Source organism: Protopterus annectens, chromosome 11.part0 (genome assembly GCF_019279795.1).
Source record: "Protopterus annectens isolate FY-2018-M chromosome 11.part0, PAN1.0, whole genome shotgun sequence".
NCBI lineage: Eukaryota > Metazoa > Chordata > Ceratodontiformes > Protopteridae > Protopterus > Protopterus annectens.
The window spans coordinates 1,217,382,806-1,217,406,113 of NC_056745.1; the positions used below are offsets into that span (position 1 = coordinate 1,217,382,806).

Here is a 23,308-nt window from a genome sequence, read left to right on the forward strand (position 1 = left end):
GAATTGGGGCTGCATATGGAAAGAAGGTGGGTTTGAGCTAGGGTGACCGTAGCCTGATCTGATAGAAAGTTTTTTTGTCTGTATAGGGAACCCATTTTTTTATGTACCTTTTTTATAGTTTGAGAGATATGGATGTCAAAGTGGAGGTTGTTATTTATTTCAATGCCAAGGAGATTGGTATGGAGAGAGGGTGAAATGACAGTACCATTATTGGAGGAGGTAGAGAAGGAGAGTGGAGATGTTTTTTGTTTTGTTTGGGGTGAATAGAAGCAGTTTTGTTTTGTTAGGATTTAAGATGAGTTGAATATTAGTGATCCACCTTTCTACTGAAGCAAACGATTCCTGGGTGAAGTGGTGTAGGGAGGTAAGAGATGGGGCTGAGCAGATTAGGGTGAAATCATCTGCATGGTGGATTAGTGAGGTCTGCGGGGTAGAGGTATGTAGGTTATTGGTGAAGATAGAAAAAAGTAGTGGACCCAATATGGAACCTTGGGGTACACCAATGGTGGTTGGGAGTAGAGGTGATAAAACTCTTTGCCACTGGACAGCTTATTGTCAGTCTGATAGGTAAGTTTTAAACCACCAATAGTGTTGGGGGTAAAGGCTAAAGATGTTAGAGTATCTATTAGTATGGAGTGAAAAAACATGTCAAATGCTTTGGAGAAGTCAAGGAATATAGCACATACAAATCTGTTGTTATTTCTATGTTGGTTAACCAGGTTTGTGAAGGAGAGAAGAGCAGTGGTTATTCTGTGGTGTGGGTGGAAACCATGTTGTATAGGGGAGAGGAGATTGTTTGAGTTTAGGAAATGCATGACTTGCCAGTGCATGCATTTCTCTAGTATCTTTGATAAAGGAGACAGAATGGCAATGGAGTGGTAGTTTGAGAAATCATAAGAGTTTCCTCCCTTATGAAGGGGAATAATGTAGGAGATTTTCCACAGTCGAGGGATATAGGATTCTTGTATAGAGAGGTTGATAAAGATTGAGACTGGGTAGGATATGGAGTTGGCAGTCATTTTTAGGAAATGTGCTGGTAAACCATCTGCTGCCAGAGTACTGGGTTTAATTTTTAAGAGGTGTTTTTTATTGTAGAGGTTGGGACAGGTGAGAAAGTAAAGGGAGATGAGTTGTTAAAAACTGTTGGCATGGATGAGTAGCTATTTTTGGATAGTTAAATAGATGGAGATTTAATGGATTCAGTAAAGTGTTGGTTGAATTTGGAGGCTATATCGCTATCTGTGTTTGTGGAGGTTGAGGTGGGAGCTGGTGTGGTGGTTTTACCCAGTTTTAGTAGGGAGTTAATTGCATGCCAGAATGTTTGAGGGTTGTTGGAGTATTTGTTTTGGAGGCTTAGGTAGTAGTTCTGTTTATCATGATTTGTCTGTTGTTTGACCTGATTCCTACGGTGTTGATAGTTTTGTTTGGAAAGACTTGTGTTGTCTTTCTTCCAGGTTTTTCATGCCTTATCTCTGGACTTTAATAGGGCTTTAGTGGACTTACTAAGCCATGGACCATAGTGAAGTTGAGCTCTAATTGTTCTTATGGGGGCTATTATGTCTAGGATCTTAGTGAGAGTAGTATTAAAATAGTCCACTGCTTTGTCCAAGTCAAGAGTGCGTAGTGGTTCCCAGTTATATTTTTTTAACATAGTGTTGAGATCTAGAGGGTTAACATTGCGATCATTTCTGACTTGTCTATATACTGTAGGTTTGGGTATGTTAATATGTTTGCGTAGGAGGAAGGTTGGGAGGTGGTCCCTAAGTCCATCTGGTAGACAACTTGTTTGGTAGTTTTGTTCTGGGTAGTTTACTAATGTCCAATCTAGTATAGATTCCTTTTGGGACTTTTTATCTACTCTAGTAGGTTCTTGAATGAGTTGAGAGAATCCGTATAGGTTGATGTAGTTAGTGGGGTTTTTAGAACTGCAGGCTAGCCAATCAGTGTTTAGGTCTCCTAGTAGAATAGTCTCTTATGGGAGGTTATCTTTTACCCATTGAAGAATCTCCTCAATTATTGGAGAGTTATTACCTGGAGGGATATACGCACAAAGAATGTTGATACTCTTTTTCTTATTTAGGTGTAGCATAGAGCCTATGATCTCAGCAGTATTAAATTTTGGTGCAGGGGTTAGTAGAGGTTGTTTAGTATTTTTACAGACAATTGCAACACCCCCTCCCTTTCCTGTCCTATCTAGTCTTAGGATATTATATCCTGGAGGGAGAATTTCCTCATTCTGTGTGCTGGGTTTTAGTCAGGTCTCTGTTATGGTTAGAATGTCAGAGCAGTAGTGTGTTATGAATGTGTGTAAGTGAGGGGGTTTGTTTGATATACTGTGAGAGTTAAGGTCAATGATAAGTAGATCTGCTGTGTGTTTGTTTGGGGGTATAATGTTGCCTGGCCCTGGATTTGGGCGAATGTCTCCAGAGGTAAGGAGGTATTTCTTTAATAACAGATGAAGTCTAATTGTTTGTAAAATGTCTATGTAGAGTATGCATGATATCTTTCTAGTGTGAGATAGTGGAAAGTACTTGTTGTGTATAAGTAATGTTGTGTTGTTATTAAATAAAGAGGGGGCTATATATATATATATATATATATATATATATATATATATATATATATATATATATGTGTGTGTGTGTGTATAAATATAAATATATATATATATATATATATATATATATATATATGTGTGTGTGTGTGTGTGTGTGTGTGTGTGTGTGTATATATCAAATGTGCACATGCCACCATCTGTTTGGTCGATGCCATTTGGTTAAAAGAAACAGATGGTCAATATGCGCACAATCCCTGGATAGGGGAATGTTCCCTTTCCTCAGGTATTGTGTGATCCTGAAGTTAGTATATATAATTAGCAGTGGGTGTGGTGGGTACAAGGAGCTTTCCCCCTGCACTGTAAAAACACATGTTTTTGGTTAGCCTGCTTTGGGGAAATCCTTCCAACATGTGCAGTGTGTGTCACCCTTCCATGTTTTGACATTTTACATCAACATTATGCAAGTTCAATGGATTGTAATAGATCTATATACACAGACACAAACACAATATATATATATATATATATATATATATATATATATATAGAGAGAGAGAGAGAGAGAGAGAGAGACACACACACAGACACACACACACACACACACACACACACACACACACACACACACACACACACACACACACACACACACACACACACACACGCACAGATGTGTTAACAGTATATGCAAGGATAATGGGCTCAAATTAAATGTAAACAATGTAGCATAGTTTATTTTGGTGAACAAAACAGTTTCACTTACCATATAGGTAATATACCCTTACAATCAGACACTGTGTTAAGGGATCAAGACACTCCTGTTGAAAATTCCTTATCATTTGTGCATCATATGTCCACAGTAGTTCAGAAATCCTTTTATTTTGGCTCATCTCATTTGCAAAAGCATCTCCACTTGATCCAAAGAAGTCTTAATTCCCCTTTACTTGTATCTTATCAGACCCATTATTGAATATAATGCACCTTTTGGCATGCATTTGTCTAAACATATCACACAGGTTTGGAGACGTCATAAAGTCATAACTAAAAAGATCATTAGCCTCAAAAAGTTATCAGGAGAGTTTGCTAGCCTTTCCCTGTGCTCAGTCTATTATAGACTCCTCCATGAGATCTGTGTCTAGCCTTTCGGGTCATGAAATATCTAATCCTATCTGTCCTATTCCTTTGTAGAACTAATGGAACTTCAAATACTTGGTTAAAGTAGTCAGAAGTCAGAACGCCAGAAGTCTCAACCTCAAAATGCACACACTCGAGGCTCTCCTCAGCATGGAGAAAATCAATGTTTGTGCAGTGACAGAAACCTGGTTCAAGGCTCAAGAGAGCACCCCAGCACTGCCAGGTAACAATTCATATCATACCTTCCGGCCTCAGTTACCGGATCGCAGTACAAAGGGCGGAGGTGTATCCATATTCATCAAGGATACCCATATCTCCAGGTTAGTAGTGCAGCATGATGCCCCAGAGATCATCCATGCACAACTATCAGCAGGCAAAACCACATTTCAAGTCATTGCCGGTTATAGATTGCCCACCATGTCCCAAGACGCTCACTCTGCATTCCTTGAGACATTGGAAAATATAAAGGTCCTACCCAACACCATAATCTTGGGTGATTTCAACTACCCTGGTATAGACTAGGTGAACTACCAATGTTCCAACTCCTATGCTCAGCAATTCATAGAATTTATAAATTCAAATGCCCTTGAATAACTAGTATGTTCCCACATTAGAGGGGACACCATATTGGATTTAATCATCACAAATATGGGTGCCCACAGTACCACACCCATTATCACTCCCTCCTTGGTCAGATCCGACCACAAACTGATAACCCTGGACATCCTCACCCCTCCACCTCCCCCAGTCAAAAAAAACATAGTCAAAAACCTTTCCAAAGCAAACTTCAAGCTACTTGCATCCGAAGTGGAAAGCTTCACTATTCCCTTGCAGAAGGATAATGATATCCAGGATGTAGAATCCTACACCAAGGCACTCTATATGCATCTTCAGGATTGCATGGACCGTGCTATCCCAAATAAAATCAAGACTCCTTCCTCAAGCAAGAAGAAACCAGTCTGGTGGACCCAGGCCATAAGCAAACTGTACAATAAAAGGAGGAGACTTATACAAAAAAAGGCCAAATCTCAAGTAGAAAAATCATCCCTGATCAGCATTAGTAAGAAATTGAGGGCCCTCATCAAGTCAACTAAAGCTAATTTTGAAAAGAAAGTTGCCAAGGATGCCAAGGATAACCATAAGGCCTTCTATGGCTACGTCAAAAACCTAAATGGCAACGCTCAGGTCTGTTCTAAGCTAGTACAAACTGGAACAAAATACACTGACCCTTCTGACATTGCCAACATCTTGGCTGACAGGTTCAGTGCAAATTTCTCCCCCCCTTCACCACCTACAGGGCCTATTACCATTCCAGGGGATTGTGTAAGTCCAATTATTACTGATACGTTGGTTAACAAGGCTCTATCTAAAGATAAAAACACTGCCTCCATGGGACCAGATGGTGTCCCAGGCTGTGTCATCTGTGAGCTCAAAGGAATTAACCCCACATCTTAATACCCTGTTCAGTCTCGGCCTCTCCACAGGATATGTGCCCAGAGAATGGTGCATGGCAATGGTGGTCCCGCTACACAAGGGTGGGGCCACAACTGACCCTGGGAACTACCGACCAATAAGCCTGACCAGTCTGATCTGTAAGGCTATGGAGCGAATCATTATGGAACTCATAAATGGAGAGATTGGGAACCTCCAGTCACTGGACCCCACACAGTTCGGCTTCGTCAAGGGCAGATCATGCCTCCTGAACCTGGTGGATTTCTTTGAGACAGTTACTCAGGCTATAGATAAGGGAAAGGAGGTACACACGACTTACCTTGACCTTGCTAAAGCATTTGACACCATTCCCCATTCGGTTATTATTGATAAGCTCACCAACCTGGGCATAAACCCTTACATCACAAGATGGATCGTAAACTGGCTCTCAGACAGATCCCATAAAGTAAGAGTAGCGGGATCTATGTCCGAATCCAGACCAGTAATGAGTGGTGTGCCTCAGGGCTCTGTCCTGGGGCCCCTCCTGTTTGGCATATACTTCTCAGAAGTACAGGCAATCACAGAAGGGCTGTGGCTGACTAAGTTTGCGGACGACTGCAAACTGGGTACTATAACAGAGTCTCTGGCCGACATGGAGATCCTCCAGAAGGGCCTAAATGAGACTGATGCATGGTGTCAAAGCCATGGTCTCAAGCTAAATGCAAAAAAATGCATAGTAATCCCCTTTGGAAAAGAGTACCCACAAACTACAACATAGGAGGTAATCCCCTGAAATCTGAAGAAGAAATAAGGGATCTAGGGACCCAAGTAGATAGCCAGCTTTCCTTTGATAACCGTATTGCCAAAGTCATTAGAAAATCCTTCTATGTGACCCATCTGATCACGAAAGGGTTCGCATAAAGATCTAAGGATGCAATGGTGCCCCTCTACTCTCCCTCATCAGACCCATTATTGAGTACAATGTACCAATTGGAATGTATCTGGCTAGACATCTCCAGCAGCTGGAGAGACCACAGAGGTACCTAACCAAGAGAATTACTGGCCTCAAACAGTTGCCCTATGCAGCACGAGTGAAAAAGCTAAGACTGTTCTCTGTTGCATACTGCTTTCTCAGAGGCGATCTCTCTCTAACGTACAGAGCCATGTCCAACCCAGAATTGTTGAACATGCTCCATCTTAGCAAAACCAAATCTACTCAAGCTACATGCTCTAGGGATATAAACCTCAACACAACAATGAATAGAACATGCTGGAGGGATAGATTCCCTTCACAGAGACTTCCCTTACTATGGAACAGGGTCCCGATCTACATAAGACAGAGCCCCTCACTATCACTCTTCAAAAGGAACCTTGATGAGTGGATGGGTAACAGAAAGTTCACACCGGGGATCACACCAACAGCACTACTAGATAGGGGACAAGGGTACTAGCTGCTAGTACAAGGGTCTAGGGAACTACTAAAGGGGTGGTGAATACCACACAATGTGGCTGGGCTAATATATGCCTTCGGGCAGATAGCTCACTACCAACCTATGAACCTAAAGGAACTTCATCAGCAGATATATAAGACACATTAGCATGATATATTCATATTCCAACATATCCCTTAGCCCCTGAAACAAACTTCTGTTACATGTCAAACAGAGTAGCACCCTTGCCACCTTCAAGGTAAACCTAGATAATTGGATGGATAATCTCAAATTCAACTCTAGTCGGTTAGGTATTGCTTTCCTTGAGGCTGGGGGGAACTTTTGAATATGATTTTTTTGGCTTGGCTTGTAATAGTTTCCTGACTGATTGCCTAGTAGTTACCTATGAATGCACACACACACACACACACACACACACACACACACACACACACACACACACACACACACACACACACACACACACACACACACACACACACACACACACACACATGGGATATACAAGGCTGGAGAGTTGGTTTTAGGCACAACATAAGGCAGGAACATATCAGATGTACTGAATGTGAGTCTACACATTGCTGAGGGTGAACTGTTGCACACACAGTACAACACTTGGTGTGCATGAAAACTGGGTTATGGCTAGTCTACATACTGAGAGTAGACTGAATGGAGATAGAGTAGGGCAGTGATGTAAGCATATGACTAACACAGGATAGAGCCATATGAACTAGCCAATGAAGTTTACCAGATAACACCTGGCGACTGTTACTCACTTTTACCCATGAAATCAATGTCAGTAAATAGGGTAGGTAGCGATGGCGTAATCCCTTTTATGAGCATCCAAAATATAAGCACATGTACACCAGTGATAATGTATATGGTAGATGAGATGGCCCTACAATGCCCTGAATAGTTATTTGACAGTGTGCAGGTGCCCTCATGCACACAACACTATATACAACATGTGTCCTCGCATAACAACCATCATACTGATGCAGCATTTCTTCCCACTGGAGCTACACATCTGTATGACTTTGTGATGTCAGAAGGTTAGATAAATGACATCCAGGCAGAGTGACTATGGCTTAATCTTCCTGAGGTCTATATTTGACTGAACTCGACATTAACTGTGCAACAAATGACATCCAAATCAATCTGAGCAGTTCATAAGCTTTAAAACTATTGTAAAAGATAGATAAATAGATAGATAGATAGATTAGATAGATAGATAGATAGAAAGATAGATAGATAGATAGATAGATAGATAGATAGATAGATAGATAGATAGATAGATAGATAGAAGGCAATATTTAATATTATGACACTAACCATGCCATTGACTATTTGTATTGAACATGAATCTATTTATTTTGGTCGAACATTTTCAATAAATGAAACAGAATCTTTTGAAATATGGAACAGTTAATATATGCATCTATTTTTTCCAGTAGTCTGCCATGTGTTGAGAATTTAACAGAACTATTCCCACTGATCTTCATGTCTAATTCTTATAACAGTTTTTCATTCATATGTGTTAAGCACACAGCATATCCACTATGTATACATTCATGCTTAATTTGTACATCACTTTTGGATCATAAGTCTTTAGACTAAGTAATATTCTGAGGAATTTCAAAGATATCCTGTACAACAATTTTCTGAACACTCTTTACAAGGGTTTGTAGTCTGTTTCAACCTGTCCTGTTTTACCATAGAAATATTTATTGAGATTTCTACATCTGTACATTAATTCCTAACAGTTCTTAGTCTTTCTGAACATATCACTTCTGTGCATCTGCAAATACTATTAAGCCATTGCTAGCTACTGTGTCTCTTTTAGCATTACAGATCCTATAGCATCCTGAATGGCATCTGCTTAAAAGAGAACTGGCTTAGTCATATTTATCTCTGGGGTATCTGAAAATGAACATCATGTATTTACTATAACAACAGATCTGGATGAGCAGGTCCAGCCTTCTTAACCAGAGGACTAATGTTGACAGGCGTTAGATCAGCTCAGAATCTGAAACTTTCAGATGCTACTTAGTCCCTCTCCTTATCCCATACTACACTACAAAGACATTCCTCTGCAGATCAATTGTGTGCTGTACAGAGTGGACAAAAACTAGACCTAGGCCTCAAGATCAAATGAGCTGACATGGGGGAAGGATGTCAGGTGTTTTTTTAGGGAAATGTCAGTAAGTAAAGTATGTAAGTTTACAAGAAGCGTAAGTATGCCCATACTTGGTAATAGCAAGAAAGAGTCCCAAACTAATATTTCAGAGTCATTCTGCACATGGGAACAAACCCCTTATCACTGTGGCCCCAAAAGGATGACCTAGACTTGGGTATCACATTCTGGGTAAATATATAGTCACGGTTGCACAAATACTTTAAACTGTGGGAAAAAAGCTTGCAAAGTAGCAACTGCTTTTTTTGAATGTGCTCTTGTAAAAGAACATAGGGACTTGTATTTGTCATAGCAGTATGCTATGCAGTATTTCAGCCATTTTACCAAAGTTACCTTAGATACTTTGCTACCAAGTTTCTTATTTGACTAAATAAAAAAAAATAAAAAAGATTTACTTTTTTTGAGAAAGTATCCAAGTTTCCTGTGATGTTTATAAACTAAAGAAGGTATTCTCCTTTCTTTCAATGGTTGGCAATAAAATCGTGATGGATGGATGGATTAATTGCGATTAGATTCATAGGTTCATAGGTTCATACTAGGCTATCTGCCCTAGGGCATTTATAAGCCTAGCCAGAATGTGTTTGGCTTTCGCCACCCATTTTAAATTTATTTTGCTATGCCCTTTTTTGAGGTTAGTATTCTGTGCCTCTGTCTAACAGTGACACAGAAGTGATACCCGGGGTAAACCTACGATCTCCCATCCACTCATCAAGATTCCTCTTGAAGAGAGTCAATGAGGGACTCTGCCTAACCTGGACTGGGATTTTATTCCAGAGTGAAGGGAGCCTCTGGGTTATGAATCTGTCCCTCCAGCATGTCCTATTTATTTCAGTGCTGAGGTCCAAGTCTCTCGAGCGCGTAGCTCAATGGGATTTGGATTTTCTGAGGTGCAGCATGTCCATTAATTCCGGGTTGGACATGGCTTTATAAGTCAGGCACAGATCGCCTCTGAACAGATGGTATGCCACTGAGTAGAGCTGGAGTTTCTTTAACCGAGCAGCATATGGCATCTGTTTGAGCCCTTTGATCCTCTTGGTGAGCTACTTTTGGGGTCTTTCCAGTTGCTGCAGGTGTCTGGTAAGGTACATCCCAAAAGGGGCATTGTACTCAATTATGGGCCTGATGAGGGATGAGTAAAGAGGCACGATGACCTCCCCTGATCTAGATGTGAATCCCTTCATGATTAGGTGGGCTATATAAAATGTTTTTCTAACCACTTTGGCCACGTGGTTGTCAAATGAGAGATTGCTATCAACTTGGGTCCCCAGGTCCCTAATTACTTCTTCTGTACTTAATGGATTACCACTTATGTGGTAATTTGTGGGCACTTTGTTTTTGCCAAAGGGGATGACTATACACTTTTGGCATTTAGCTTGAGGCCATGGCTCTGGCACCAGTTGTCTGTTTCTATGAGGCCCTTTTGGAGGATGCTTGTGTCAGCTGGAGAGTCGATTATGGCACCCAGTTTGCAGTCATCTGCGAACTTGGTCAGCCACAGTCCTTCCATGTTGGCCTGTACCTCTGAGAAATATATACCGAACAAGAGAGGTCCCAGGACTGAGCCTTGTGGGACACCACTTGTAACTGGTTTGGAGTCTGACATGGCTCCAGCAATTCTAACCATGTGGGTTCTGTCCTTGAGCCAGTTTGCAATCCATCTAGTGACATAGGGGTTTATATTTAAGCTGGTGAGCTTATCTATAATTCCCGAGTGGGGTATTGTATCGAAGGCTTTTGCGAGGTCCAGGTAGGCTGTGTGGACCACCTTTCCCTGGTCAATGGCCTTGTTGACTGTTTCAAAGAAATCAACCAGGTTTAAGAGGCAGGATCTGCCCTTAACAAAGCCGAACTGGGTAGGATCCAGTGTCTGTAGGTCCCCAATATCTTTATTTATGAGGTCCATGATGATCCTTTCCATAGCTTTGCAGACCAAGCTAGTCAGGCTTATGGGACGATAGTTTCCAGGATCCGTTGAGGCACCACCTTTATGGAGAGGGACCACTGTTGCTGTACGCCACTCTTTGGGCACATATCCTGTAGTAAGGCTGAGATTGAACAGAAGTTTTATGTTTGGGTTTAGCTCTTCTTGGAGTTCATGTAGGATGCAGCCTGGGACACCATCTGGTCCCATTGATGCTGCATTTTTTGCTTTTGGAGAGGGCGGCTCTTACCTGAGCATCTGAGATGTCAGGGGGGCAGCACTCTGCTGGGATAGATATTTGCCCTTTTGGTGGGGAGGGGGGGGGTTGCGCTGAACCTGTCAGCTAGGATGTTGGCAATGTCTGTGGGTTCAGTGTATTTTTTGTCATTTTGGACTAATTCTGAGCATATCTGGGAATTACCACCCAGGTTCCTAACATAACTAAAGAAAGCCTTGTGATTATCCTTAGTGTCCTGTGAAATTTTTCTCTCAAAGCTGGCCTTAGACAATTTTATGAGTGCCCATAGTTTTTTGCTAATACTGATCAGTGATGCCTTCCCTTTTTGGGATTTTGCTCTATCATTTAGTAGCTTCCTCCTTCTATTGTATAGTTTGTTTATGGCTGGGGTCCACCAGACAGGACGTCTGCCTTTGGAGGATTGGGTCTTGGTTTTATTTGGGATCGCATGATCCATGCATTCCTGAAGGTGTTCATAGAATGCGTTTATAAAGGATTCTGTGGTCTGGGCCGTATTTTCCACAGGCCCGGGGGCTTTGAAGGATTCTACCTCGGTTTTGAGGAGTGTGAAGTTTGCTTTAGAGAAGTTTTTCACTGTGGTTTTCTGGGCAGGGGGTGGTGTTGGGATGTGAATATCCAGTGAGATTAGTTTATGGTCTGATCTTACCAGTGAGGGATACACTTCTGGTCTGGAGCATAGAGTCGCCATGTTGGTGATGATCAGGTCCAGTATGTTTTCCCCTCTTGTGGGAGTGGTAACAAGTTGTTCCATAGCATTTGACTTTATAAATTCTAGGAACCTTTGGGCTAGGGTGTTGGAGCTAGAGTAATGCTCCCAGTCTATGTTTGGGTAGTTGAAGTCGCCCAATATAATGGTGTTTGGAGAGACCTTCATATTTTCCAGTGTTCTCAGAAAGGCCGAGTGGGGTTCCTGGGTTTGGGAGGGTGGTCTGTAGCAGGCTATAAACTGGAAGGCAGTTTTACCCACTGTTAGTTGCACATGGATAGTCTCTGATGCTTCGTGCTTTGCCACCAACCTGGAGGCATGGGTATCTTTGATGAATATCGATGCTCTCCCTCCTTTTGTGGTTCGGTCCAAGTTTTGGGACCGAAAAGAATGGTATGAGGTATAACCTGGTAGTGCTGGGGTGCTCTCGGGAGCCCTGAACCAGGTTTCTGTTACTGCACAGATATCGATGTTCTCCATGCTAAGGAGAGTTTTGAGTGTGTGCATCTTGAGGTTTAGACTTCTGGCGTTGAGTAGCATTACTCTTAGTTTCTTATCCCTTGTGATACCTATGGTGGTGGGATTGTCTTTTGAGCCTTGCCTGAAAAAGGCACTATGGGGGTAGCAAGAGCCTTTGCCAATATCCAAAAGCCCAGGGGTGACAGGTGCAAGCCGTCCCTAGCAAAGCATCGTGGCTTGTCGAGCATATCATCCCAAGCTGACAGGCATTGGATCCCCTTTGAATGACACCAGTACTTAAGCCAATTGTTGAAATTGATCATCTTGTCTTCATATTGTGGCATCATTCTTGGTGAGGGTAAGATGCTACTCAAGGTCAGGGTTATACCGGCCTGGGCTACATGCTCAGAGAGCTCCTTTATGTCTCTTTTCATGTAGTCCAGGGACGTACGTCTCAGGTCATTAACACCAGCATGGACAATGACTGAGTCATATTTGCACTTGCCTTGGAGTGACCTGAGTGCTTGTGTTATGTGGCAGATCCTAGCGCCCGACAGGCTGCTCACCGTGACCCTCTCCTTGTTCAGCAGGTGAGCGGGACGTCAGTGTGCCTGTGTGACGGATCCACACAGTTTACCTGATTTTTAATGCCTCAAGCTATTGAACTGCTGTGTGTATATATGTGTGCTTGATGTTAGATTGATATGCTGCTAATTGAATAAATACATGATATGCTGCTTAATGTTATATGCTGCTAATTGAATAAAGAATTATGCTTCAAAGGCAAGCCTTGCACACTGATGCTGGTATAACTGAACTTTAGTTAACCCTTGAAGTTGTTTGTCAGCTTAAAAGATGTTTACCAGACGGTGGGGGATTTCAAAGAGGAACTATATCACAAGTGTGTGGGCTAATTGCCTTCCAAAAGGAGGAAGTAATGTATAAAACTAGACATTACGGGACTTGTTGACAACTTAGGAAATGATTTGTAATATTCTATCAGCTCATGATTAAACTGGTGATCTGAATGTCATCAGCCAACAGTTTATGATTAAACTATTGGCCTAGGTGTCATCAGCTGAACTTATTGACCCTATGGCATATTCAAACCTATAAAAGGCTCAGAGGCTGGCAATAGATTGGAACTCATCATCATCCGGATCTGATTGAAGCAAGAGCCTGAACTGAGCATACAGCCATTTCTTGGCACTGTCGGCCCTGTCTTGACTGAATAGATAGCAGTACTGAATAGGTTCTGAGTCCCCCTATCAGTGGCAAAGATGATTTTCTTTTTGCATATGCTTGTAAGTACATGATTTAACAGTTTTCTATAATTGTTAATGTGATAGGTTATAGGTTAGATTTTGCATATTGATTAGTCAATTGTTTATTTTGTCATAACTTTAATTGTTAAAAGCTAAAAATAAAATTGCTAACGTTTGAGCCTTGGTCTCTTGTGTCATCTCTAATACTGTATTAACCACAGAATTTACTAATCAGACCAGAACAGTTGGTGCAGCGAGCAGGGCCTGTGGTTTGCAGTAGACATGTCACAACAGCCAATGTTTTTTCCATTAAAGCATATAGGTGTAGGGTTGAATAAGAAACATCTTACAGATACCAAAAGTAAGGGAGGGGCACATGTTGAGTTGCCAGCATTGTTTGGAAAATGGGACCCCCTTGCTAAGGTACTGAGTCAAGTTTCACCTCCACCTTCCCCAAAATACTCACCAATAAAACCAGTAGACCCTGAGGAACTAGCAAAGGCCTTATCAGGTTTAAAATTGGAGGATAAGGGGAAAAAGGTGAAAGAGGGAGTGGGGGCAGCTGGATGGCTGTTCTTTGAAGCAATACAGGAATTAGATAAGGATGTATAAGATTTGAAAGTAAAAGTTCTAGAATTAGAAGACCAGTGTAAAGAACATGCACACACCCACCGATTGGATAGGGATGCCTTAGAGAAGGCAGATGTAGAACTGGCTAAGGCAGGACAGGAGGCAGAGCATTGGAAGACAAATTCAGTGACTCTGGCCACTCGAGTAATACAGCAGCGCAGGCAATGGAAGGGGAGAGGTTCACGGCAACCACCCTCTAGGTCTAGAGTGCGTGCTCTGATATGTAAGGCAGAGTTTGACCCTGTAGAATGGGAAGGAGATCTCCCTTCTTCTGATGAAATGAATGATGATTTTGAAATGATAAATTCCCCATCAGTGGAAGCATGACCAATTGTAGAGAAAAACTCAATACATGCTGGGGGACAACCGCAGCAGTGGGTGGAGGTGCGAAGTTATTCTCAGACAGAATTATTGAAAATAATTCAGACTTATAAGCAAAAGCCTGGAGAGACCATCCTGGCTTGGTTTCTCCGGGTTTGGGATACAGGGGGAGAGGCAGTGTCACTGAGTGCTGAGGAAATGCATCAGTGTGCCTGTTTAGTATTTCACCCCCGGCTGAAGCAGATAGTGCACAATTGTGACCATAATGATCCCCATATCAGTACATTGGTGGTATGGTTAGCCTCAGCCTTTCAGGCTACTTGGCCTGATGCTACGGCAGTAGCAGATGAGCATAAACCCTGGAAAACAATAGCTGAAGCAATCCAACAGCTAAGGGAAATGGCTATGTTAGCAACTGTTTACTCATTAGAGTTGATAAATGGGGAGTTGCATATTCCGAAAGGGCCAGACGGACAGATCTTTACTGGTAATATGAGGAATAGGTTAATTAAAAATGCCCCACAATGGTGGAAAGGGCAGCTTATGGCTGCCCTGGCAGGGTGTATTGGCCAACCAATATGGGATGTAATGTCTACTTTAAACCAGCTGGCAGAGCTGGTAGAAGAGAAAGAGCAGAGGAAGGCCAGGAAGGCAAATGCAGACAAATCAAAAAGCAAGGGTAGTGAAAAAGTAACAAGGAAACAGATGTTTCTGGATTTGTTAAGATGGGGGGTGGAAGCTGCAGAAATAGATGGAATAACCACAGAAGAGTTATACAAAAGATGGAAACAGAAGCAGAAAGGTAAGGAATCAGACCTTTCAGGAAAACAAACCCCTGCAAAAAGCCCAATCAGAAGTACCACTGAGGGGAAGAAAGGATGGAATCAATTGTATCCTGACATCCCTACTGATGAGGAGTTAGCACAATGGCAGATGGGAGAGTTTACTGATGAAAGAGATTGGGGAGAGAAGGGGTGGAAAACCCCGATGGAAAAAATGGAAGCAAATTGACTAGAAGGCGGGTCCCCAGTAGCTAGAGGCAGAGTTAGAGCTATTACACTTGGGGACCGACGCCCCTATGTACCTCTTACCATTTATTGGAGGGGAGGACCACAACACGTAATGGCTTTGGTAGATACCGGATCAGAAATAACTATTTTTGCAGGAAACCCCCGTAAATTCCGTGGACAGCCTGTGGAGATTGATGGCTATGGGGGGGCAAAGACGGTAGGTGTCAAAACCAAAGTAAGAATAGCCTTTGGGGATGGTATTCCTATTTTCATTGTAGCTGTGATAGCTCCTGTACCAGAACACATTTTGGGAATAGATGTTCTAAAGGGTAGGACCTTAGAAACTACAGTAGGGCCATTTAGATTTGGAGTACGGCACTGTTCAGTCAATGCAGTCAAGGCTGTTGTTCGAGGTGATGCTAAGTGGAAACCTCTGCATATTCCCACACCAAAAGTGGTGACCAACATTAAACAATATCGTATTCTAGGGGGCCATTCATAAATTACCGAAACAATCCAAGAATTACTTCGAGTTGGCATACTCGAACCGACTGTGAGCCCGTTCAATAGCCCGGTGTGGCCAGTTAAAAAAACCTGATGGTTCCTGGCATATGACAGTAGATTATCGGGTCTTGAATAAAGTGGCTCCACCTTTAACTGCAGCAGTACCGGGCATTGTTACTATTGTTGAAAGACTTTTTTCTTCTGCTGGGCTGTACCATGCAGTTTTGGACTTGGCAAATGCTTTCTTCTCCATACCTATAGCAGATGAGAGTAGGGCTCAATTTGCATTTACTTGGGAGGGGAGGCAATATACCTTCCAGGTACTTCCACAAGGATATCTACACAGCCCAACACTCTGCCATGGGCTGGTGGCCAGGGACCTGGCTAAGTTGCAGTTAAATAAAGTGACTGTATTTCATTACATTGATGATGTCCTGATTACAGGAGAAAAGCCAGATGTAGACATTGCATTGAAAACAGTGATTGAACACCTTCAGAACCGAGGGTGGGCTATAAATGAGAATAAAACACAACAAGGAACATCAGTGAAATTCTTGGGTATGATATGGAATGGAGCAAAAAGAAAAATACCTGCATCAGCGCTAGAAAGTATCCAAAAGATTGCAGTCCCAAAAACAAAACAGCAGGCACAAGCCTTTTTGGGAGCAATGGGCTTTTGGAGAGCATTTGTACCACACCTTGGACAAGTTTTACGACCTATTCACTATGTGACTAGGAAGAAATGTGACTTTCAGTGGGGTCCTAAACAGCAGATGGCTTTCGAGGAAGCGATAAAAGCCTTGCAACAGAGTGTGGGACTGGGCCCAGTTGACCCACAGCAACCTTTTATTTTAGAAGTGACTGTTGCTAACAATGTCATGTCCTGGGGATTGTGGCAAAAGAATGATGTGGGAAAGAAAAGACCGTTGGGATTTTGGTCTAAATTCCTGACCGGAGCACAGACTAGATATAGCCCTCTCGAGCAGCATACATGTATGTACTGCCTTGATTCATGTAGAGGGGCTGACCAAACAACAGACCGTGACAGTGAAAGTAGATTACCCAATCCAGGTGTGGTTACGAGACAATACTCTGATGAAAACATTAATAGCACAGTCTTCGACTGTACAAAAATGGAAATGGTACTTACAAGAAAAAGCCAATATTGTGCCTGGAGTTTCCCAGGTGCAGCAGCAGCTGGCTGGTCTGGTAATATTGAATGATGCTGATACAACAGAACAACAACGGTATGAACTTCCAAAATCACCAATACTTGAGGCGTCACCATTTGATAAGTTGGACATGGATAAAAGGAAATGTGCATGGTTTACTGATGGTTCTGCAAAGATTGGATCAAACAGCAGAACTTGGACTGCCGTAGCCTATTGCCCACAGACAGAGACGGTATTGTTTGATGAAGGAACTGCTGGTTCAAGTAATCAAGCAGAATTACGAGCTGTTGCTTTAGTTATTAATAATTTATCACCTGGAGATGAAGCATACATCTATACTGATAGCTGGGCAGTTTACAAAGGACTAACAGCTTGGTTACCTGCTTGGCAGCAACAAGATTTGAAAATCCATGGTAGACCTTTGTGGGGAGGGTCAGAAGATTGGCAACAGATCTGGGAGAAGGCACAACAGTGCCAGATTAGTGTTGGACATGTGGATGCTCATGCATCACTTGTGACAAATGAAAGAAGGCATAATCAGCAAGTAGATAAAATGGCTGCAGTACGTACTGTTGAGGAGAAGCCTGAGGATATCAGCATGGCCAGGTGGGCCCATGATTGAAGTGGACATCTGGGGAGAGATGCGACAATGGAATGGGCACAAAGACATGGTAGGCAACTCAGTAAAGATGTACTTATAGATATCATAAAACAATGTGAAATTTGCCAAAGAAATAAGCGAAAGCAACTGCAATCAGAAGCATGTGGACATATTCATAGAGGCAGTCGTTCAGCCAAAATCGGGCAGATAGATTTTATTGGTCCTTTGCGATTGGATCAAAATCAAAATATTGCCTAACCATGGTGAACACCTATTCGGGGTTATTAATGATATCCCCGTCTAAAAAGGCAAACCAACAAGCAGTACTAAGGGGACTGCATAAACTATGCATAACATATGGGACTCCGGTTGAAATCCAAAGTGACCAAGGCAGCCACTTTACAGGAGCAGAAGTCCAAGAATGGGCAAAAGAAAATGGAGTTTGATGGGTGCTACACATACCATATCATCCCCAGGCTGCTGGTCTGATTGAAAGGTACAATGGACTTCTTAAAGAACAGATTTGTAAGAATACAAGTGACGGAACTTTGCGAGGATGGGCAAAGGTATTGGAACAAGCTGTAAGTCAGTTAAACAACAGACCTTGGAAACATCAAGGTACTCCCCTGCAAATGCATATGAATGGCATTCGATCAGACTGCTGTACTTTAAAACTAGAAAGATTGAATCCACATGCCATATATCCTATGTTAACAAACATTGATCAAACTCGACTTTGGCTACGTGCATTGACTGAGCAAAGAGTACCAGCACAAGATACTGTGTTAGTTAAGACAGGTTGGAAACTGTTTCTCCCAGAAAAATGGCACTGGGGACAAAAAGGATTGTTGGGAGAAAACTGGGAAGTTTTTATGCTATGGGAGCCAGAACAAGAGGTGACAGTAAAGGTCATCAATTTAGATAACAGAACACAGACCGTGAAAAAGGGGTTACCTTTAGTAGAGATTTTTATACATCAAGATGTTGTCATTCTACTACAGGACTGTGATACTAACCCAAGTAAATGGTTGGGGATGAGGGTAGTAGTAACCACACCCCAGCAACCAAATGAGCGTGGAACTGTGATCTGTGATGGACCTGGTGATACTGTTTTAGTGTTGCTTGATTCTGCTAAACAACCATTATATTTTCCTCTCCATAGATTGTTGCCACTGTTTGGGAAGACACCGACTCTTACCAGTGAAGACACGTAGATGGACCATATGAGTGTCATGACCCTATTCCTCTGTTTAGTGAGGGAGACATGGCTAATCTGACAGGGGACTGTGACTTTTATTGGAAGCTGGGAAGAGATTTGTTTGCAGTAACTACCAAACCTGCCTTGACATGGAATTTGACCAGCACAGAATACATCACAACTGTTTGTAGACTAAACTGTGACAGGCATCCAGAGAAATGCACTCCTAATCCTGCTGGGGGCTTATATCAGAGACTGAATGAATCAGGATTTTCTCTGGCTGAGTCTCAATTAGATTCTTCCTGCATAGCCGAATTTCAAAGGGAAAATGACACTGCAGAAACCAGATCTCCAAGTTTGGAGATATATGCAATGGATAACAGTTTAACAGTATTTGATGGTTTAGGACATATAATAAGATACACAAGAGGATGTAAAACTGTAAGTAGTGCTAGAATTATCCAGCATATTAAAATAATAATTAATATGACAGCAGTAGACATCACTACTAGACATTCACAATGCAAATCCACCAACTTATGGCCGATTAATTCCCTACACTTGAAATATAGACATTACCAATATAGGAGAAACAAACATGATGTTACAGGAATAATGGGAACTGCTTTGGGAGCAGTTGGGGCAGGTACAGGATTTCTGAATAGCATAGACGTTGACACTTTGAGAAGTAAATTAAGCCGTTTAGGTGAAGACTTAAACATGGCTTTTAAGCTATTAGCTGATCATGACCCAGAGCTCGGTCAAAGAACCGTAGATACTGTTATAACTCAAACTGTCATGTGGAGATGGATTGATCATGCTAATATGTATACAGAGCAGGTTTTAAATAACCTTACTAAAGAATTAAATCAAAGCTTTTGTATTTTGTCCCAATTGGCTGCGAATCAGCAATACCTGCAATTCATCCAGGTGTGGGGGGCAAAGCGGCCAAGCCATTGGCAAAATGAGCTACAGTTGTATAATTGGTTAAAACCATTAGATTTTACATGTGAAAATGATTCTTGCATGTTGACCTTTGATTATCTTGCTAGCAAAAAGGGAACAAAGCAAGTTTGTCCATTTCTAGCATTGCCTTTGCAATTTGGAAATAATTGGTGGGTGCCTCAGATAGAATCTAATCTTATTGATTATAATGATGTGCCCATTGATTTAGCGGGATGTGAGACCTGGCCCCAGGGGTGGGTATGCATGCTAATTAAAAGGAAGCCTCATCCATGTTTACATAATGGGACTGAATGTATTTGGCATAGATATATAGTGAATGGGACAGACATTTATCAACTCAATGACACCACAGCTTGTGTAGTATCCTCCTGTAAGCTAGCTTGGAGTGATGGAACAATCACATACAGTGGAGCACATTGCAAAAGTAATGTACATGCAATCATTGATTTTTGCACTGGGGAACTGATTAGATTAGCCAGATGGATGGACATCACATTAAATGCTAGCATAGAACCATTACGCACTTTTCGATGGCCATCTCTGGTCCACCCGGACTTTAAACAGATTAAGCAGGAAGGGCAAGCTGTGCTGCTCCTGTTAAACAAGACTTTACATGATGTGCATCAAACTGTAATTACAATGATTAAAGACAAAGGTACCATTCTAAAAATTGCAAATGAAATTCAAGATATGACTGTTTCACATTGGTATGATGTTTTTATGTGGTCACCAAAGGCTTCTGCTTGGTTCAATCTGCTTTTACACCCTTTGTTGCTGACCACAATAATTTCAGTGTTGTTTTGCTTGATTTCTTGCTGCATTTATTGTAAGGTCATGAAAAAGTACAGAAAGATGTTGTCAGTTTTGCTCATCATCAGGAACACACAGCAATCATTGCTTGATGCAAGGGGTGGACTGTGACGGATCCACACAGTTTACCTGATTTTTAATGCCTCAAGCTATTGAACTGCTGTGTGTATATATGTGTGCTTGATGTCAGATTGATATGCTGCTAATTGAATAAATACATGATATGCTGCTTAATGTTATATGCTGCTAATTGAATAAAGAATTATGCTTCAAAGGCAAGCCTTGCACACTGATGCTGGTATAACTGAACTTTAGTTAACCCTTGAAGTTGTTTGTCAGCTTAAAAGATGTTTACCAGACGGTGGGGGATTTCAAAGAGGAACTATATCACAAGTTTGTGGGCTAACTGCCTTCTAAAAGGAGGAAGTAATGTATAAAACTAGACATTACGGGACTTGTTGACAACTTAGGAAATGATTTGTAATATTCTATCAGCTCATGATTAAACTGGTGATCTGAATGTCATCAGCCAACAGTTTATGATTAAACTATTGGCCTAGGTGTCATCAGCTGAACTTATTGACCCTATGGCATATTCAAACCTATAAAAGGCTCAGATGCTGGCAATAGATTGGAACTCATCATCATCCGGATCTGATTGAAGCAAGAGCCTGAACTGAGCATACAGCCATTTCTTGCCAGTTTCGGCCCTGTCTTGACTGAACAGATAGCAGTACTGAATAGGTTCTGAGTCCCCCTATCAGTGGCAAAGATGATTTTATTTTTGCATATGCTTGTAAGTACATGATTTAACAGTTTTCTATAATTGTTTATGTGATAGGTTATAGGTTAGATTTTGCATGTTGATTAGTCAATTGTTTATTTTGTCATAACTTTAATTGTTAAAAGCTAAAAATAAAATTGCTAAAGTTTGAGCCTTGGTCTCTTGTGTCATCTCTAATACTGTATTAACCACAGAATTTACTAATCAGACCAGAACAGCCTGACAACAGAGTCAAATATTACAAGTGTATCAGGTGTGTTGTTTAGTCTTAAGGGCTGTGACTGTTCAGCACACTGGCTTTGTGAGATATGTGTTGCACGTGTTTTGTTTTGGGGTAGCGGTTGCTTGGGTGTCTGCTTTGGAGGTCTCTGTTGCTTAGGCAGATCTTTATTTAGAGCCTCCGAGTATGTTTTTGTGTGATTATTTGTTTGATTTGATGTCGTGGTAGGTCTATGTGAGACTGGAATTGTAGTGAGTGTGGTTTCCTTCTCCTCCTGACTGGTTATGCCAGTACTGAGTTGAGAGAGCTTAGCCTCCAGTTTGGCTATATGGTTGCATCTCTCACATGTGTTGGAATTTGTTGGGAGGAGGAGAGGGTTGTCTGTGTACATGAGGCAGTTGTAACATTGCCTCAAGATTCCCAGATTCACCAGCTGGACCAGAGAGGAGATTGACAACTGACCTTTGGACATGCTAGAATAATATTGGGAATTCCTTAATTGAAAACAAGGGCCAGTGGGGAGTGAGGATGTAGTGCTTTTAATTTTTAGTGCTGACGTATATAATTGCTTTAGCGCACAAGTGCCAGGTAACTTAAGTGCAATGTGTTACAGGTAACTTAAATGCAAAAACAACAAACAGTAACTTTCTTTCAAGTGAAACAAGGAAATAAGTACAGTAAGCAATGCAGATATCACTAGTGATCCACAGAAGCGCTGAGAAGCCGCGTATTAGGTGGAATTAGCGTTCCAGGGAAATAACAAGCAAACAAACAAGCATATAAACAAAGCTAGATTCAGCAGGCCTGGATCTAGTCTATGCTACTGCTTAGGCTAAAAGAAGGATTAACACACAAGGACACACCGCCTTTATGAAATGCTAGATAATGTGATTCTACTGAAAGAGTTGCAATTTAGAAATCCTTTTCAAGTGTTACTGCTATAAGGAGTGGTATTTTACAGGGCAGAAACTTCAAGTCTGGTGGTGGTGTTGGATCAAGCTGGGGGTGGGGTCCTCAGCTCCTCTAATATAAAGTAAAGATCCCACTGAAGAATAGGAGCGTGTATAGGTAATTTCAGAAGATAGATATCTTTCAAGAAGGATTTGAAGACCTTTAAGGAACCTAAAGATTCAATTTGCTCTTTGAAGGAAGCTTTAAATATCAGATAAATACACCTTAAGTGCAGACTAACAAAGAGTAGTCAAAGATTTCTATAAGGCACTGAAGCACCAAAGGTACTGGTGATGAGGAAGGAGAAAGTCACTGATGAATCCCATCTGAAAATGTATGTTCTGTTAGACTTGCACATTTTCCTAGTAATAGGTTACAGGGATGATTAACACAGGTTACTGGGCATTAAAGGGACTGAAGAAATCATGCATTTAGGTGAAGGGAGTGGAAATATGGTTGTGGCTTTCAGGATGGATGAAATAGTAGGATACTGAACGAACTTAGAAGAACAGATTTCTTCAAAAGGTAAGACACTGAAAAGAATATGGCATACAAGTTCTGCATTCGGTGTAGGTACAAGAGGGAACATGGTTACAGCAAAGCTCTCTGTAGTCTTGGAACAATTTCTGTGCAACCAGGAAAGTTGAGGGACCTTTTGTGTGGTATCAGTAGCCAATGATTAAACATGTCTACACATGAATTGACTTCCTCTGGAATATGGTTGTTTATAGAAACATGTTCACAGACTCTCTGTTTCTTGACAC

The 23,308-nt window shown here is 41.6% G+C and overlaps 1 protein-coding gene across 6 annotated transcripts in view; it reads left to right on the top strand.

Annotated features, from left to right (window-relative positions):
• Nucleotides 1-23,308, top strand: part of LOC122815798 (CD276 antigen-like) — a 278,889-nt gene that overhangs the window by 128,397 nt on the left and 127,184 nt on the right. Inside the window, exon 2 of one of the 6 annotated variants that reach the window (XM_044088590.1) lies at nucleotides 18,778-21,384. The exons of the other annotated variants lie outside the window; for them this stretch is intronic. Within the exon in view, the coding sequence (XP_043944525.1) occupies nucleotides 18,880-20,700 (1,821 nt within the window). The 5' untranslated portion in view covers nucleotides 18,778-18,879 and the 3' untranslated portion in view covers nucleotides 20,701-21,384. Of the gene's footprint in view, nucleotides 1-18,777; nucleotides 21,385-23,308 lie in introns of those variants that run through there. 6 annotated transcript variants of the gene reach the window in all.